At 40.9% G+C, this 18,689-nt stretch overlaps 1 protein-coding gene across 5 annotated transcripts in view; it reads right to left on the reverse strand.

The window, feature by feature from the left end:
* USP6NL (USP6 N-terminal like) overlaps nucleotides 1-18,689 on the reverse strand; it is a 199,302-nt gene that overhangs the window by 51,306 nt on the left and 129,307 nt on the right. For all 5 annotated transcript variants that reach the window (XM_024210873.3, XM_024210874.3, XM_024210871.3 and 2 more), the window contains one exon: nucleotides 14,463-14,543. In XM_024210873.3, coding sequence (XP_024066641.1) covers nucleotides 14,463-14,543 — 81 coding nt within the window. The remainder of the gene's footprint in view (nucleotides 1-14,462; nucleotides 14,544-18,689) is intronic.

The raw sequence follows: 18,689 nt of genomic DNA on the forward strand, positions 1-18,689 counted from the left end.
CACAGGATTTGTGGCCCAGTGTGGAACCCTTTGAGAGAAGGAAAGGAGATAAAGAACAGAAATGGATGATACTCTGGAGCATTCTTCCCACTTACAAAATCATTCCAATCATTCCTGGAAACAATGCTTTTAAATGATGGTACTTCTTTGAATGCCATCTACAAAATAGTATCCTTTTGCAGATATGGTTAAGCAAGCACATGCACCTCACCCACAGCAGGTCTCAATAGCTCTGTGGTAAGCAGAAATCCCTGTTGGTTAGCAGTAGAAAGATCATTAAAATAGTAAGCAATAGGCCAGTATTAAATCAAATAGTTCTGATGCTCCTATATCCAGTGCAATACATTTCTCATTCCCCTATGGAGCAAGCAGCATGTTCCGGTGTTAATATACTTGAAGATATAAAACTGACCAATATGTGATTTAACGTAAAAATATCTTTGAGTTTATATATTTTGAGTTTTTTTAATATATATACACACACCCCCATGCCATACACCCCCAGAGGAATATGTAGGATATTGAAAATTTTAAAAAGTATATATTTGGACAAATGGACTGGAGGTTAAGAATGAATCGTTTCTATTTACTTTGCCATTTGCAGCGTCTTATGTTGTACCCACCACTGTAGTACTTGTGCATCTAAAGATTTTGCTGTTATTATATCACAGAAAATCTAGACTGACTCTTACTGTGTACTGCATTTCTTCTCACCCATTATCCTAGTATATCATAACTGAAAGCGTGAGACAGTACACAATATCAGCATAATTAAAAAACATAGATCTTTCTTCTGAAATTTGGTAACTGGTTTTGTAGTCATTTCATGCGGCTAAAACATTGACTATAAACCAAACGAGAGGTAATTCAATAATAGATCTATTGGATTTTTTTTTTAACACGCTTTGAAAGTCGCAACAGATCAAGTGACAAGTTACTGCATACATAAAGCATCTGTATGAATTATGATTGTAATCTAGGCAACAATTTAAAAACAATTCTCCCACCCCAAAGAGAGAGAATCTTAGTCTTACTTGTGATTTTAACTCAAGTTTCCAGAGGTGAAAGGCTAGTAAACAAGCCACGGGGTAAACCTTAGGCTAGTGGTTCCCAAACTTTAACAGCCCGCGAACCCCTTTCACGAAATTGTGAAATCTCGTGAACCTCCTCCTAAAAATGAATATTTCCAGGGATTTACGTTTAAATTTCCTCAGTGTGATGGATGCGCTTGCTTTGCTCTGCATAGCTCTTGGAAGTCCGGAACCACTGGAGAAAGATAAAGTCTCAGGTCTGGTAACACAGACGGCTAACAACCAACAAACTGGAAAATGAGAAGATTCACTCAAGTCTCACTGAAGCAAAACAGCACTCCAGAGAAAATGACAATTACTGAGGCACCTTAACACTGTTACACTGGCTACAACGTGCTTCCGGCTGGTTTTGATCACAAACAGCTTTACTTCTGCCACAAGGGTGCCCTGCGAGGGACAAATTAGCTTGGACCATCCCCCACGTACAGCGTGGCCTCTGTTCACTCTGCCCTTGATGCCAACTTCCCCTGTCTGACAAGGACAGGGGTCTGAGCTGCCACCTGCGCTACCGGGGTCTCAGCTGCCGCCCTGTCCACCACAGGCTCAGGCTACTGGCCCCGCACCAGGGTCTGGGCTGCCGGCTCTGCACTTCGTGGGGTTCCTGCTGCTGGACCCCGTTGACCGCCCCGGTCCACTGAGGTCGGGCTGCAGGTCCCACTGACCGCCGGGGCTCGGGCTGCTGGCCCCAACTGCCTGGCCCAGCTCGTCCTGGAGCTTGGGCTGCCAGCCCCGCGTGGAGCGCTGGGGTTTGGGCTGCCGGCTCCCCCACTGACAGGGGCAGGGCTCGGGCTGCCAGCCCAAACTGCCCGGCCCCACTCTCCCTGGGGCTCGGGCTGTCTTCCCTGCAACCGGGTCCCACCTGCTGCCTCCAATGCCTGGGGTCCTCTGGCTGCCATTAGTGAATTTTTTCTGGTGAACCCCCTGTAATGTTCTGCGAACCCCCAGGGGTTCATGAACCCCAGTTTGGGAACCACTGCCTTAGGCTATTTGGGCAACAGAACTCCCTATCTTAAAGATACATTATCAAGTAGTTCAGATCCAAGCTTTAGGTTTAGGAATGTACTAGAGAGACTAGACAATTATTTAAATTTTTAAAAATCCAAGGACCAGAGGCCCGTTCCCAAGTACAATATGGAAGGCTAAAAAGCATGAAGAGTAGTGGCCAAGTTAGAGCTTCTCAAAGATAGGGGAATTTATCATTCAATTGCCATCTGTACAATACAAGGCAGATGTACAGAATCCTTCACTATTCCAAAAAGTAAATTCATATCAACCAGAACGATTGCCAACCTCAAAAAGCTTGCTGTCTAAAGGCAAATCAGACACGCTTGTATGTGCTACAATTTATATACAACACATTTTGCTGCTATTATTCCATAACCTAAATTTCTACATGATTTAGTCAGCTTCATGCATGTTAAAAGGCCGGCAAATGCTTGGGTGAGAATTTTCATTTAAAATTTTTGGGTGACATTTATTGCTTGTAAAAGGAATTGGATTGCCCATCTTGGAGGCTGCAATACTCTGTTTATACACAGAAAGACATGGTGACAGCAGTATTGTAAGGCCTTCTTTACACTAGAAAGTTTTGCTACTTTAACTATACTGGTATAAAGCACCTTTATTTAGCTGACTTAACTGCATCCACACTAGGGCTTTTACCAGTTTAACTATTTCAGTAAACAATCAGACCCCTAGCCTGTAAAACTTTTAAATGTAGACCCAGCTTTAGTCAACAGTCCCACCAGTAGGGTTGCCACTCATCCAGTTTTCACCTGGACAGTCCAGGTTTCAGCTTGTGTGTCCGGGTGCCATTTGACAAGCCCTGATGTCCCTCTTTTTTTTTTTTTTTAATCTGTGGAAACTGCTCGCTGCCAAATTTGAATTTAACCCACTGAGAGAACGCTCACCACCCTCATGAGGAGGGGGACAGAGCCCAGCCAATCATAGCCCGGCACCCTGCCCATCCAGCCAATCACAGCCCACTGCTCTCCCTGCCCCACCCACTCCCAACTGCGGAGTTCATCCAACAGCCATCAGACAGTAATGACTTTCAGTAGCTATCAAACAAGGCTGGAATTGATCTAGTAAATCAGTAAGTTAAAGGTCATATCCTATTACCACTCCCCTACATCATGCCCTTCTCCTAATCAGGTTATAATTATTGCAGTACAGGTGTACTTTGATAACTAGCATTTTTGCCATTTCATAACAATGTTGTTGCTTGTTTCTTTATCCATTTCCATCAACTATTCTCTTAATCAACAACCTATACATTGGAGAAAAATTTCCGAGCAGATATATATTCTAAATAAACACACAGGGTTGGGAAAAGGAAGAGTGGGGAGAGGTCAGCAGGATAGTGAGCATCTGCAATTAATGGAAACGCCATAATCTATGCTTTGTGATACAAACTTCTTGCTAAAATAAAAACAAAACTGAATCATGTCTGGAATAATAGTCAAAGGCCTGAGCACTGCATTATTAAACAAAATACCCTTTGATAATGAGTAACACTAAGGAAGGAGAGAGATTTGTTTCCAGGGTCTCAACAGAGTGGGCAACTCTACCACTCTATGTGCCCACTCAGGCTGAAACAACCAGCAACTAGGACAGCTCTCTGAAATCCTGACTTGAAGGTTGATGATAAAAGGGCTAACAGAACTTCTGTGGAAGCAAAGTTGGAAGAACAGTCAGCACAAATAACCTGAACAAACAAGTGAAAGGTTCACAAACCAGAACATCATCCAAGGAAAAAATATTAGGACCCAACAGGGCTATTCAAAGCTATGGGAAGATTTTGATGTGAGCAAACATTTTTAATTGATTTGATCAGAAGTTTTGCAGTACTGGAGAGGCATGTAGACAACCTGCAGAATAATGCCACACCTCATTTTGGTCTTCCATGCAAGCCCTACAGACTCAGATCCATTGATTTTGCTCTCAAAACTATTGCTTAATTTAAACAGAGGAAGATCCTCTCATTATTGAGAGATGTTTCTAGTCAGAATCTTGCAACACAACAGAACACTAGATTAAGGACTCCCATTGTCTGACAGGTTTCAGAGACAGAAAGAAGCTCAAAAGCTGCCAGAAACAAGATTGATATCTCCTTTGAAGGAAGAAAATCTTTCCTGACATAGGCTCAATTACACAGGCAATAAGAAGGGAAAAAAATGTGAACGATTTTTTTTTTATAGAAGGGAAGAGACAGAGCTGTACCATATCCAGCAAAACCAGGAGCTATACACAACAGAAACCCTCTCCTTTATGATAAGTCTTCAGCTACCACATTGTTAAAGAATAGTCAAATGAAAAAGCAAATGGAACATTAGCATATTTAAGTCTATCACCATAAGTTGTACATTGCTATTACCCTATATAGCAAATATAAGGAATATACATGTGTTGGAAATAGCTGTTTTTGTATATTATCATATGACTTACATGATCATAAACAGATTTTGTATTCTCTCTAGATTCAAAAATAAAACAAAATACACACACTAGAACTATTACAGTCCTCCAGACATGGAGGAATTTTCATTAACCGAACTATAACAATATCTGATTTAAAAGAAATTATAGTGCTAAGTTTAGATATTTCTATTTCTTGTTAGAGATTTTGTTATATGTTTCAGTTAACTGTTACTGTCTGAAAATATTTCTCCATAACAGCATAGCATTATGAAATTGGAACAGTGCCCTTAGCATTAAACATGATGAAAAAATTATGCAAGTATTACATACAAAAATGTAATCAATTTTTTTTTTAAATGGAGACTTCTACATCTGGCACACTCTGGGGCTGATCCTCAGCTTGGGTAAATTGTCATAGCACTATTGATATAACTGAACTCAGATTTCAATGGAGCCAAGACAATTTACACTAGCTGAGAATATGCCCCCCTGACTTTAAGAGGGAGAGGAGTGGCTATAGAACTGGATCCTTAAGTAGTTCTTTCCAACTCTGAAGTGAAAACACATGGCATGAATTAAAATGGAAAAGAAAAGTTAAAAAACTAACCCATTTTGATTTCGCAAGATGAGTATCTGTGATGATTTGGGGGATCTGTTTGTACAATTTAGGAATTCTGGTTGACTGCTGTATCATGGAAAGCCCCTATGTCTGTGTCTCCACCATTGCAGACAGGACCTGCAGCAGGTACACAACACTGAGGACAATGGGGAGGACTTAACTTTAATAATTGTGTTTTGACTACACAATAGTTATGCTAAGGAGACTGCTGGAATGGAAAACCAGCTCAGCCTTTGAAGGAAGGCCAAGTTCATCTGCAGGGGGGCTGGGAGTTTGGAGAGTAGAAATTTCCCAAGTAGCACAAATATACAGACTAAAAGAAGGAGAATATAAAAGGATTCACACGGGGAAGACTCAAAGGAGAGACATAGGAAGTTTGAGCAGGAGAGGGGAAGGGGGGATAGGCCATAGTCAGAAAGGAAGAGCTGGGGGGGAGAAGGCTCCATACTTCTGCACACAAATGATGCATTGCAACAGAAGAACAATGAATGGCCTCAAAGGACTCTGACCCCAGCCCAAAGAATGGTCTGGATTAGTGAGGAAACTGAGGAAATGCATGTAGAGTTCATTATATCTTTATAGGTCTGTATTTCTTATGTGATAAGTAAAGAGCAATACTGTATTTGAATTCTGTGCAAAGTCTGTATGGGTTATGTGCTATACCTTATCACATGTCCCATGAGAAAGTTAACAGTAACCTAGAAGGCTCATACCTTTGATGGAGTTCTGGGAGAGAGTATGTTTGATCTACAGAGGAATTCTGAGAGCTTAGCACTGCTTTCGGGGACTATGCAGTGGGCCACATGGTCTAAACTCTCAGGACAGGGTGCTCAATTAGGGATCTATGCACCCTGAGCTGGTGCCAAGACTGGGCTCTATTCAGACTCCAGAAGCTTAAAACGTGAGCATCTGGATCCCCTCACAGCAGTCTCTTGAGTGGCCACAAAGTGGGTACTCAACAAGATCTGTTACAACAGCCGATTAGTCAATCTACCTGACTGTAAAATGCACACCACCTAATGAGACTTGCGCACACACCCCAAAAACGTTCCCATATACTCTGTGGGCCACTCTGAAAATATCTGTGAGAAATACAAAAACAAGACACTTCTCAAGCCATGTTGCAAGAGCAAGCTCACAAATCTAATTGGCCCAGGAAGGGAAATGAGGCAGCTATCAGAAAACCTAGTTTTTAAGAGTGAGAATTGTCATTCAGGCTCCCAGGAGGCTGAGGGAGGCCACCAGCTGAAAAAGAATCAATCATGGCAAGGATAAGAATCAAATCCTGAGGTCCTAAAGGAATATATTGCTATAATGGAGCCTTCATTAGGTATTTCATCTTTCATGGGTTTTGTAACAATAACAGGCGAATGCAAGCATTAGAGCTCTGCACTATCTTATTCTGAAATCTCAGAGAGGGGAAAGTGATACTTTATTCAGGCTTTGGAGACTGAACATAAAGCATCCGAAGAAGTGGGTTGTAGCCCACGAAAGCTTATGCTCTAATAAATTTGTTAGTCTCTAAGGTGCCACAAGTACTCCTGTTCTTTTTGCGGATACAGACTAACACGGCTGCTACTCTGAAACCTGTCATAAAGCAAGTGGAGATTTGACTATCACATGCTTTATGAATTCTAAAATAAATTTAGCTACCTTTTCTTGGCAGTTTCTCCTTCCCTTCCCCCTCCTTCTCTCTCTTTGGATAGCTTCTCAACTAAAGCTGAAGGCAGACCGTGAAAGGCAGACATACACTGTTGTCAATATTCAAATGGGAAGATAGTAAGTGGAATTTTATTTAATCTTTCCTGAAAATTGTGACCACATTAAGTCAGGAAAGCTTTAATATGAGTAGTGACTGATGGCTTGATGTACCTTGGCTTGTTACACTGTAGAATACAATTAGGAAGTAAAAGCATAAACTAGAAGAACTGGTGTCGAGAACTAGAACATAGAAATTGAGGAACTTTGCCATTCGATAGACACCTTCTATATAAGAAGCTGCTGCTGGAGAAGAGTGGTATTTTATTTTGACAAGCAACAGACATGAAAAAGGCAAAAGGGAAGTTTATTCAGCTTCAGGAGACCATTACACAGTCTGAAAATGCAACCTGTTCTTGAAGAGGTTTCTGAATAATAATTATTCTGGAACCAACGGGCTTCATTTTGAGATGCAGCTATCGAGTTACCTTAAAGATGGTTTCCATTAAGGCACTTTGGAACACATTTAGGTCACCAGTTCAAATCTGACAGAGGCTTGACATCTTAACCTTCAGATGGCTGTTTGGTCTCAGTCCAGTTCCTAGTGGTCAGATTTCACAATCCATTCAAACTAGCACTTTGTAAGCTGTATCAATAGAGAAGTTAAGGACTGAATGAACTCCCTTCCTCACTCCTACCTCTGCAACACAGGTTAGGAATATGGGCAACATAGTGAGATAAAACATGACTAAAGAAGAAATTCAGTGTCCAGGATTCTGTCTTACATCTTTCATAACCTCTAAAATACTTCCTAAATCTGAAGTGGCAGATCTAGTTTCGCCTAAAAATTATTTCTCTCTCTTTCTCTCTCACACATGAATGCTTTCCCATTAACTCCACCTGAAAAATTAAGAAGGAAAGAATTAAGGAAGCAGTAGATAAGCAGCTTTACAAAAGAGAGGATTAAAGAAAACTGTATTTTGCAATTATGAATAAAAAAGTTTTAGAGGAATATAATCAAATAAATTGACTCTCATACACAGATACGTAGTTTCTTGAAGGCAAAACTTTCTCAGTTATACATTATGAAAGGTCACTACAGAAGTGATGCCCAACTACTTATACTAGTTGTTCTCGTGGTTGTTCTATCCTTAGGGCCTGCACCTCCTCACTTTTTTCTGCATTCCTGGAATATCTCATTACTGCATTTTCCAAAAGACATTCACAACTACAATTATAGTCCACAGCTCTGCAATAATATGGTGCTATTCTCTTTTCAGTGCTTTATAAACATACTGATTTCAGGAGCAGTCCTCACCAAAACTGCAGGGATGTCAGATGGAATGAGACCCTCTAAGATAATGTCTGCAAGTTTTCTTTAGGTACAAGTTGCTTCTCTGGCTTTTAAACACACAAGGAGAAGACAGAAAGAGAAAGATAGGAGTTACTCCAGCAAGTGTGGCACGGTTACTTTCTGCCTTAAGAATGACAGGGTTGAGGAACTACCATACTCAGTGCCTGTCCCCCCCACACAATAATTGCAGCACTAGCCACACACACACATCCTCTTTATGAAGGCTTTGTACAACACTGAGAAGCAGCAACAGCTCTCTAATAAATAGTAAATAATAAACAATACTTTATCTTACCATCCATGGCATATTTTGGGAGGCTGGAAGTCTACTCACTTTGTGCTCTGGATCATTCATGTTGTGCGTATGGGGAGAGGGTGGGGGAAGTACTCAATCCTTGTTTTAAGAGTCTCTTTGTGCTCAGTAGTGTTCAGATGATCAGGGTGGACAATGAGTTCCTAGCCTCTGGCAAATAAAGCCCCTTGCTGAATAAAGCTCTACCCATAGAATCATAGAATATCAGGGTTGGAAGGGACCTCAGGAGGTCATCTAGTCCAACCCCCTACTCAAGGCAGGAACAATCCACAACTAAATCCATTATCCCTGCTATTATTTATAGTGCTCTGTTCAATTAGTTGCCTTTACTGAGGTATTCCCCATTCTATTGGGAACAGTAAACGTCCATCTTAATGGCATGCACAAGTGGCCATTGTTTCAATCATACCCACTTTATAATTGCAATATGACACTTCAGATAGCATCACCAATCACACCTGAGATACAAATTTACTCAGTACATTTACCATCTCTATAGTTTTATTGGGAATTAGGAAGTGAGTGTTATTTAAAAAGCAAATTTCTGCCCACAAAAGTGCAGCTCAAGATGTATTATCCACAATCAGTACTAATCCTGATCTAGCTACATTTACACTGAAGATAAAAAAAGAAGATGGGGACACAGACAAAAACAATCATCAGCCAATCTCTTACACTTAGTCTCCAAAGTAACAATTAACTTTATTCAAAACTCAAAGGAACTCATACTTGAAAAAATTCCTCACTCATTTTTTTTACTAGTAACACTTTAGGTTAACTTTTTTCTTTCAATGTAATTTATTAATGTGCTATGTATTATTTTAGATCCATATAAAATGAATACATTATAAATAATTCACATAAAACCAAAAACAACACACACACACCTCTCATCTGAGCAGGAGTGCGCCTCAGGCACCTGAATCGCGCACACATACATCTCTCTCAAATGAAATTCAGGAAATAAAGTGGCCCTGTGGATTTTTAAAGGGACACTATCAATCTGAAACATTATCAGTTTTAAAACAAACAAGCACATGAGTTAAAAATGGTTTCAGCTGCAACAGAGTCCAATTGTGGTTTTACAACCATGTTTTCCTATTTATAAAAATGTTGTATGCAAGAACCACAAATGACAGAGAAGAAGAGTGAAGCTGACTGTGCATGAAAGTCTGTCAAATGCCCAAAACTCCAGTAAACTCGAGTTTTATAACTCAAGTGTTATCTCTAACATCACTTCAATCCACACACAAAAATCTCTAGCTCAAGTTAAGCAGTGCTTAAAGCTGGAGCTAGCTGACCCATGAGGCGGGGTGGTTTGAAGCACAAGTGACTCATGCTCCAACTACTAATGGAGTGGGAATGCAATATCTTGAGTCACACCAACTCAGTAGCAGTTAATCAATCACGCCGTGAGCCTAATCAGCTCACTCTGTGTAACTCCAGTGTCCAGCTGGAGCGCAGTAACTCAAGTATACTAACTCAAACTGTTGTAATGAAGACAAGCCCAAAATAAAACTGGAAAATAGTGAGAAATACCGTTATCTAACCTTAGGTATTGCTTGTAACAGCAGGTAAAAAGAACTGCAGACTGAAAGGACAGAAAGGTGTGTAACTTTAGCGCCCTCATGGCCAAGATGGAGTCTGCTCTGCAGGCAGCTCTGGCCAAGAGAAGACGTGCGCAGGAATGCAGCAGGAGAAATTCCTTCCACCCCAGGGGCACCTGTTCCAAACCCCCCAGAGTGAACACACACACACACCCACGGGAAAAGTACAATGGATATAAGAAAGGGAAATATTTATTTACAGAGGGATGAGAGGAGAAATACAACAAGGGGAAATATAGGGGGAGCAGCAGAACAGGGTTGCATTCAAACCAAGGCACCACAGGCCCAGTGGTAGCACAGTTTGGAAGGGCAGACACTGAGCAATGTGTCTGCACACAGAGTTCAGGAGTCCTGAGCAAAGTTCCAGTCCAGTGGTGAGTCTTGGGTGCTCCTGGTCGTCTTCAGCACCAGTGAACTTTCCCCCAACAAACCCCTCTGGTGCCGTCTTCTGCCGCTTTTTGCAAAGCCACACAGAGCGACCACCTCCACTCTTAACTAGCTAGCAGCCTCCCTCCTTGTTCCCAATGCAGAGTTACAAGCTCCAGTACTCTCAGCCCCACGCAGCTCTGGGCAGCCGTGATATTGGGTCCAGATCCAGCCTGTCCTTCTCGGGCGATTCCTCCCTGGCACAGTGCTCCTCCTGGCTCCTGTCCTGGGGTGTCCCCGCTCATCCACCCTGTCCTTCCCAGGCTTTAGGCAGGTTCTCTGCTGCTTCCTTTGCGAAGGCCTATGGGCTGCTGCTTCTCTCTCCCTCCGAGCTCCAGAGCCACCCCCTGAAGTTTCCCTCCTTTTTTCTCACTCTCCCCCTTCCCCCTAGGAAAAATATTTAAAGGGGCCATGCTCTCTAAACACCAAAGGGGTTACAGGTGATTTAAGTTGATTGTCACTTTAATCTAATTTACTCTTTGATATTTAAAGTACAAGGCTAAGGCTTGTTTGCATGCGGATAATGAAACTAGACTGGACAGTGTGTCTTCTTTCACGGTTTCATTTATCCCTCATTTGTACAATGCTGATATGCTCAGGTCTACAATGCTACAGAAGAATGGTTTAAATCCTTCACCACAAAAAAAAAAAAAAAAAAATAGAAATAGAAATGTTGCAAGAGGTCATTCATATTAGGTTTTGTACCCCCTTCCTCTTTTCTCTCTTTTATAAATTGATTTTAATATGAAGCGTAAAAGATATTAACTGTTTCCCAATAGTTTCTTCCTTCATCTTTAAGAGATGTTAAAGGGAAGAAAGGAAAACAAGTCAAGAATTCAGAGGTATAAACTGAGCAACATTTTCTAAGAGCACCATCAAAATACTAAGATTCCCAGTCTGAACTGACACAGGTGTTTCTTACAGAAGACACCATCTCTCTCACACAAGTGGCCCCTATATCACTTAAAGCTACTGTTGCTGTAGTTACAGTGTAGTACTTTTAAACTATGTATCAAAATAAACAGTTTTGTAAAACCTGCCATAATGGGCAATCTGTGTGTTGCCCTTTACAGAAATATTTATGGGTATTTTTAAAAAGTTTGTAGGAAGGGAGGGCAGGAATCTATTGTAGGTAACCAGTACCTCTTCCATCTCCTTCCAAAGAGGGTGATGGGACAGCAAACACACATTGCTTAGCACTTAATTGTGTAAACATCATTATCCCCATCTTCCAGATGAGAAGTGGTGCTAAGAAAAATGAAGCCTTAGACTAAGGGTATTGTCTATGCAGCAGCTGGGAAGGTGCTTCTCAAAGACACTTGCTAGCTTTGTTTGAGTTAGTATTCTACAAATAGTAGTCTGGCCACAGCAGCACAAGCAGCAGCTCAGGCTAGCCACCCGAGTACAATCCTGCGCCCAACCCCCTGGGTACACACTCAGGTGGCTAGCCTGATCTGCCCTCCTTGCTGCTGTGGCCACACTGCAATTTTTAGCACACTAGCTCAAGCAGAGGTAGCAAATGCCTGTCCACCCATGCTGTGAAGTACCTTCCCAACTGCTGTGTAGATATATCTTGAGAGTTTACTCTCAGCCCACATTAGGGTTACCACATTTTAGTTTCCCTAGAAGAGGACACTGCTGGAAGGGGGGAGGAGCTGGGATGGGGAGCTGGAGAGGGGTACAGTTGGGGATACCTGCAGAAGGGATACTCACTGGAGGTGGGGACAGTGTTGCTCCGTCACAGTGGCAGGGCTACTGGTGCAAGCCCAGGATGCAGCGACAGCTGCCAGTCAGTGCCTCCCTGCGGGACTCCCTCCCCAGAGCTGGGGCCTGGCTGGGTGGGATCCAGCAGCTGTGGCTTGCAGGGGAATGGACCAATCAGGTACAGATGCAGGGGTCTGCTCTGAAAAAAGCTGGGACATTCCCTGTTATTTGAAAAAATCTGCCTGAACAGAGAAAGGAAGTTCAAAAAAGCGGCTATGTCTGGGAAAACCTCGACGTATGGTAACTCTAGCAAAGGGTAGCGTATGTTCACCACTCCAGCTTTGGGAAGAAACTGTGATTCAGAGAGTAACAATTCCTTCCTTCCTTCATTCCCCCTTTCTCCAGCAGGCTGTAACTCGCTGTAGCCAGGAAAATGTGTAGGTTACTTCTCCCTCGCAACACCAGCCCAACTCAGTTTGCTATTGCTTGGAGGGGCAAAGCCGTGCTTCTCACCCACTTCTGGCCTTTTTCTAGCCCCTCTTCACCAATTCACTCACAGTAAAGGAGGAGGGGGGCAGTGAGAATGCAAGGGCTGTGCGCTGCAGGAGACAGAACGAAGATCCAAGTAGATAATGTTTTCACCCCTCAGCTCATAGAGAGCCGCAGGGCCTAATTCCCCTATTTGGCTGTGTAAAACATGGACATCTAACCCTAAGTGACAGACAGAGCTAGAGAAAAGTCCAGGTTTCCTGATTCTCAATCTAGTACCCTATCATTACACAACTGTCTCTCCACATGAGGAAGCTATTACACACAGAAGTACAGCGATCATACATGTAAATGTAGCCTATTTTCTTTTGTTGTCAAAGCTCACTTGTGGTCATTAAAAATCCCACAGCCATTTTCAAGACAGTTAGTGATGTTAACCTCTGGCTGAATCCTGAGCTAAATACCAAATGGCTAATTGTACCTATTTAAAATTCCCCTGTAATTTCAGTTGAACAATGCTTTTCTGTACTTTTTGTCCTGACCTGTTGTGTGGCATTACTGTGCACTTTTAAATAGCTACTTGCAGTATTTCAGGGATGGCCCCCTGTCAAATTCAGTAAAACCAGTGCACCAACATGTAAGCATCACCCTCCTAAGAGAGAAATCATTTCCACCACAGGGAGGATCCACCTGTATGAAGGGCACTTTGCATTTTTTGCTTATTAACATGAAATCAACATAAAGAAAACTTAACTAAATAAGTTGTACTTAAGATTTAAGTTGTAATTATTTGTTCTACATGTTAAAACTTACTCTAGACACCCACTTCCAAGAGGATCTTTAAAGCATCTTTTAAATCTCCTTTAAAGCATCCTCATGGTGTCTGGTTTGTTCAACATGTAGTTCGATATCACAATTTATGACTAGTCAGGCTCCCTGGGCAGGAACCCAAGACAACTTTCAGTATACAAGTAGTAGAGGCTCTCTTAGCCCATCCACCAAACCTGTGGCTGCAAAAGGAGGCTGTTTCTCTACATAGCTACCTGCTTAATATCATACAAAGAATTTAAAAAGGATTCAAAATGAAGAGCCAGCAGATTCCATTATGGTTATACACCACTTGTTTATCAGTTTGATTAAAATTTTCAGCATTAAATACTACAATAATGTTCAGCATACAAACGGGCACAAAGTCAAATAATAAATTTAAGATTCAGATCCAAATTTTTCCAGAGTTCTCATGTTCTGATCTGGACTTTTGGATTGGGCCTCTCTCTGCTTAACTTTATAAAAGTTTAATTTTTTTTATTGTTTTCAAATATAATTATGTGTTGACTGTTCCTCCTGAAGACTAGTAGTTTACTCTCTATTTACCTGCTCATCTTGTGATGTACAGTTCCCCCTTCTACCACAGATGCACGCTAACACTGTGTGCTCCCTGGCTCTGCATGGCCCAATCCCATTCCACAATTATAATGCAATACAGGAATTTATAGGCAATGGTAGTTCTGAATACGCCACGTGGCCCCCAAAATGCTGTCCTTCAAAACTCCTGTATTTCAACACCTGTTTCTTTGTTAGTTTGTTACATTGTTGCACCATGCAATCATAAAAACAGCTTTTCATTTTTATTTTTAAATTTATTTTTCTGATTATATAAATAGGTATGAACTATCACTATACTTAATTTAATAATGCTACATTCAATAGAGGAAACTGACCAAAAACATGCATAACTTACCTTTTCGCTGTTCTTATATTTTTCCCAGCTCTTCAGCATTTTTAGCCATTTTGTAGTTCTTTCAATTTCAAGGTGCTTTTGCTGAAATAAAATGACAATAATTTCAAACCTAATTTTTTCAAAAATATCTAGCTTAGAGTCTTCTAAAGCTATTAGAAACAAGTTTAACCAAGATATTTTCCACAGCAGGAACATTTAACATCAAGAATTATAGTGGCACCAGTGGCATCAACTTTGTTAAATTAGTCTTACCTGGAAAGAGCCGTTTCTTTGCATACAAGCTATCAGCCTGGATGTGCTTTTATTTATTTATATAAGGGCTGTCAATTAATCACAGTTAACTCAACTGATTAACTTGAAACAGATTAACTCGATTAAAAAAATTAATCACGATTAATTGCAGTTTTAATTGTACTCTTAAACAATAATAGAATACGAATTGAGATTTATTATAAATATTTTTGGATATTTTTCTACATTTCCAAATATATTGATTTCAATTACAACACAGAATACAAAGTGTACAGTGCTCACTTTATATTTTTATTACAAATATTTGCACTGTAAAAAAGAAATAGTATTTTTCAATTTACCTCATACAAGTACTATAGTGCAATCTCTATCGTGAAAGTGCAATTTACAAATGTAAATTTTGTTTCATAAATGCACTCAAAAACAAAACAATGTAAAACTTTAGAGCCTACAAGTCCACTCAGTCCTACTTCTTGGTCAGCCAATTGCTAAGACAAACAAGTTTGTTTACATTTATGGGAGATAATGCTGCCCACTTATTTAAATGTCATCTGAAAGTGAGAACATTCACATGACACTGTTGTAGCCAGCTTTGCAAGCTATTTATGCGCCAGATATGTTAAACATTTTTATGCCTCTTCATGCTTCAACCACCATTCCAGAGGACATGCTTCCATGCTGATGATAGGTTCTGTTCGATAATGACCCAAAGCAGTGCGTACTGATGCATGTTTATTTTCATCATCTGAGTCAGATGCCACCAACAGAATGTTGATTTTCTTTTTCAGTGGTTCAGGTTCTGTAGCTTCTGCATTGGAGTGCTGCTCTTTTAAGACTTCTGACAGCATGTTCCACATCTCGTCCCTCTCAGATTTTGGAAGGCACTTCAGATTCTTAAACCTTGGGTCAAATGTTGTAGCTATCTTTAGAAATCTCACATTGGTACCTTCTTTGTGTTTTGTCAAATCTGCAGTGAAAGCGTTTTTAAATCAAACAACATGTGCTGGGTCATCATCCGAGACTGCCATAACACGAAATATATGGCAGAATGTGGGTAAAACCAAAGAGCAGGAGACATATAATTTTCCCCCAAGGAATTCAGTCACAAATTTAATTAATGCATTTTTTTAACAAGCATCATCAGCATGGAAGCATGTCCTCTGGAAGGTGGCCGAAGCATGAAGGGGCATATGAATGTTTAGCATATCTGGCACATAAATAGCTTACAACACCAGCTACAAACGTGCCATGTGAACGCCTGTTCTCACTTTCAGATGACATTATAAAATAAGAAGTGGGCAGCATTATCTCCCATAAATGTAAACAGACTTGTTTGTCTTAGCATTTGGCTGAACAAGAAGTAGACCTGACTGGATTTCTAGGCTCTAAAGTTTTACATTGTTTTATTTTTTAGTGAAGTTATGTTAAAAAAAAGTTGCACTTTCACGATGAAGAGATCACACTAGAGTACTTGTATGAGGTGAAATGAAAAATATTATTTCTTTTGTTTATCTTTTTTACAATACAAATATTGTAATAAAAAATAATATAAAGTGAGCACTGTACACTTTGCATTCTGTGTTGTAATTGAAATCAATATATTTGAAAATGTAGAAAACATCAAAAGATATTTAAATATTCTATTGTTTAAAAGTGTAATTAAAACTGCAATTAATCATGATTTTTTTAAATCTCGTGATTAATCGCGATTAATTTTTTAATCGTTTGGAAACCCAATATATATTTTACTCCTGTGAGAATTCTGTGCCACTGCACATGCACAGAATTCATGTCCGATGCAGATTTTTTTTTCTGCACAGAAAATACATTCTTCCTGAGAAGTGCTGCAGTTCCACCTTTCATGCATCAGAGGCCACTGTGGAGACAGGATAGCAGCAGCTGACAGGAAATAACAGTCAGTAGCCAGCTGCGTTCATCACAGCACCCTACCTGCGGAGCCAGGTTAGGAGGTACGGTATATGGGAGGGGGGGGGAGAGACACAGAGAGTGGGGCACATGGGACTGCTGGGGGGTCACAGTCTGGGATTCAGAAGGGCTAGTGGGGGGGACAGACTGGGGCAGGAGCTTAGGAGCTAGTGGGGTGACAGCATTGAGCCAGAGGCTGAATGGGAAGAGGTCTGCAGGGACACATGGGGATGGGGACTGCAGGGACACATGGGGATGGGGACTGCAGGGACACAAGGGGATGGGGACTGCAGGGACACAAGGGGATGGGGGCAGATGTGCCTGACTAAATGGGAGAGGCTCAGGGTCAGCCAGGGTCTGCATAGGGGAGGCTCCTCAACTCCCTAACAATCCTCTCCCCCCCAAAAAAGCTGTTCCATACTACCACCACCCACAGGCAACAACCCTCCAAGTTCACTCCCAGGCTCCTTCCCTCTCCCTCAGCTCCTCCATTACTCCTGACTCCCCCAAAGCCTTTGCACTGCTTCTGACTGGTGCAGGAAATAAGTTTCTGTATTGTAGTTTAAATGAATTACTCTGTTCTGCATTAAAAGTTTTATATTTGTATAAAGTTCTGTATTAATTTGCCTAGTAAAGCATCTCTTTGTCAAAAAACATTCCTGAATCTTTTTTTGTCTGTATTATTACAGACATAATTGCTGACAGTTATTTTGAAATAAATTACCAGTATAATTGAAAGTAGTGTTATTATATTGTGTTATTTTGACAAATAAAATATGCAGAGTTTTAAAATATTGTGTGTAGAATTTTTATTGTTTTGGCACAGAATTCCCCAGGAGTAACACTAACACACACACACACACACACACACACTTTTGCAGTAGAGAGGGTTTAAATTTCTTCCTGTCAAATTTTTGGCAAGTACCAAAAACATTAAGTGTCTAAAAACTCCAGGCAGTTAATTTCCAATGTTTGAAATGTTTGAAAAATTCTACATAAAACTATTGATACTTTCAGGTGATGACCTCCCTTGCTCAGGCTATTCAGCCTAATTCAAATGCAGAATTGCCCCACATATAAATTAACTTTTTTTCACCAACAATCTCAAAGCTCTTCCCAAATCATTAAAACTCTAGACTCGATTGTTAGGCAATAACACTGTTACATGAACCTAAATGTATTAGCAAATTTTAGGTACCAATACTGCAAACCCATAGGCTTAACTTTACTCACATGAGTCAACTACTCACGTGCTTAAAATTAAGCACATGCAAAAGGTTTTGCAAGACTGTTGCCTTAGGTGGCATCATTCTACTTAAATGAGGAGAAGGAATTTTTAAAAAAATCTAATCTAACTCCTCTCCCATGTCTACACTACATACCTTGCATCAGCACAGCTGTGCCGCTGCAAGGTCTCCTGTGTAGCCGCTCTTTGCCAACAGGAGAGAGCTCTCCTGCTGGCAAAATAAAACCACCCCCAACAAGCGGCATTGGCTTTGTCAGCGGGAGAGCGTCTCCTGCCGATAAAGTGCTGTCCACACTGGCGCTTTTCGTCGGTAAAACTTTTTTCAGTCAGGAATGTGGTTTTTTCACATCCCTGACCAATAAAAGTTTTACTGACAAAAGTGCGGTGTAGATATAGCCCAGGGGTAGGCAACCTATGGCACGTGTGCCAAAAGCGGCACGCAAGCTGATTTTCAGTGGCACTCACACTGCCTGGGTCCTGGCCACCAGTCTGGGGGGCTCTGCATTTTAATTTAATTTTAAATGAAGCTTCTTAAACATTTTAAAAACCTTATTTACTTTACATACAACAATAGTTTCGTTCTATATTATAGACTTATAGAAAGAGACCTTCTAAAAACGTTAAAATGTATTACTGGCACACGAAACCTTAAATCAGAGTGAATAAATGAAGACTGGGCACACCACTTCTGAAAGGTTACCGACCCCTGATATAGCCTAACTCAGTGTAACTGCTAAATACAAGGTGGAACAGATTGTTTAGCATAAGTAGTTAACACACATTTCAAGGGACCATTCAAGGTG

Source organism: Terrapene carolina, unplaced genomic scaffold (assembly GCF_002925995.2).
Source record: "Terrapene carolina triunguis isolate 2854851 unplaced genomic scaffold, T_m_triunguis-2.0 Scaffold68, whole genome shotgun sequence".
NCBI classification, from domain to species: Eukaryota; Metazoa; Chordata; order Testudines; family Emydidae; genus Terrapene; species Terrapene triunguis.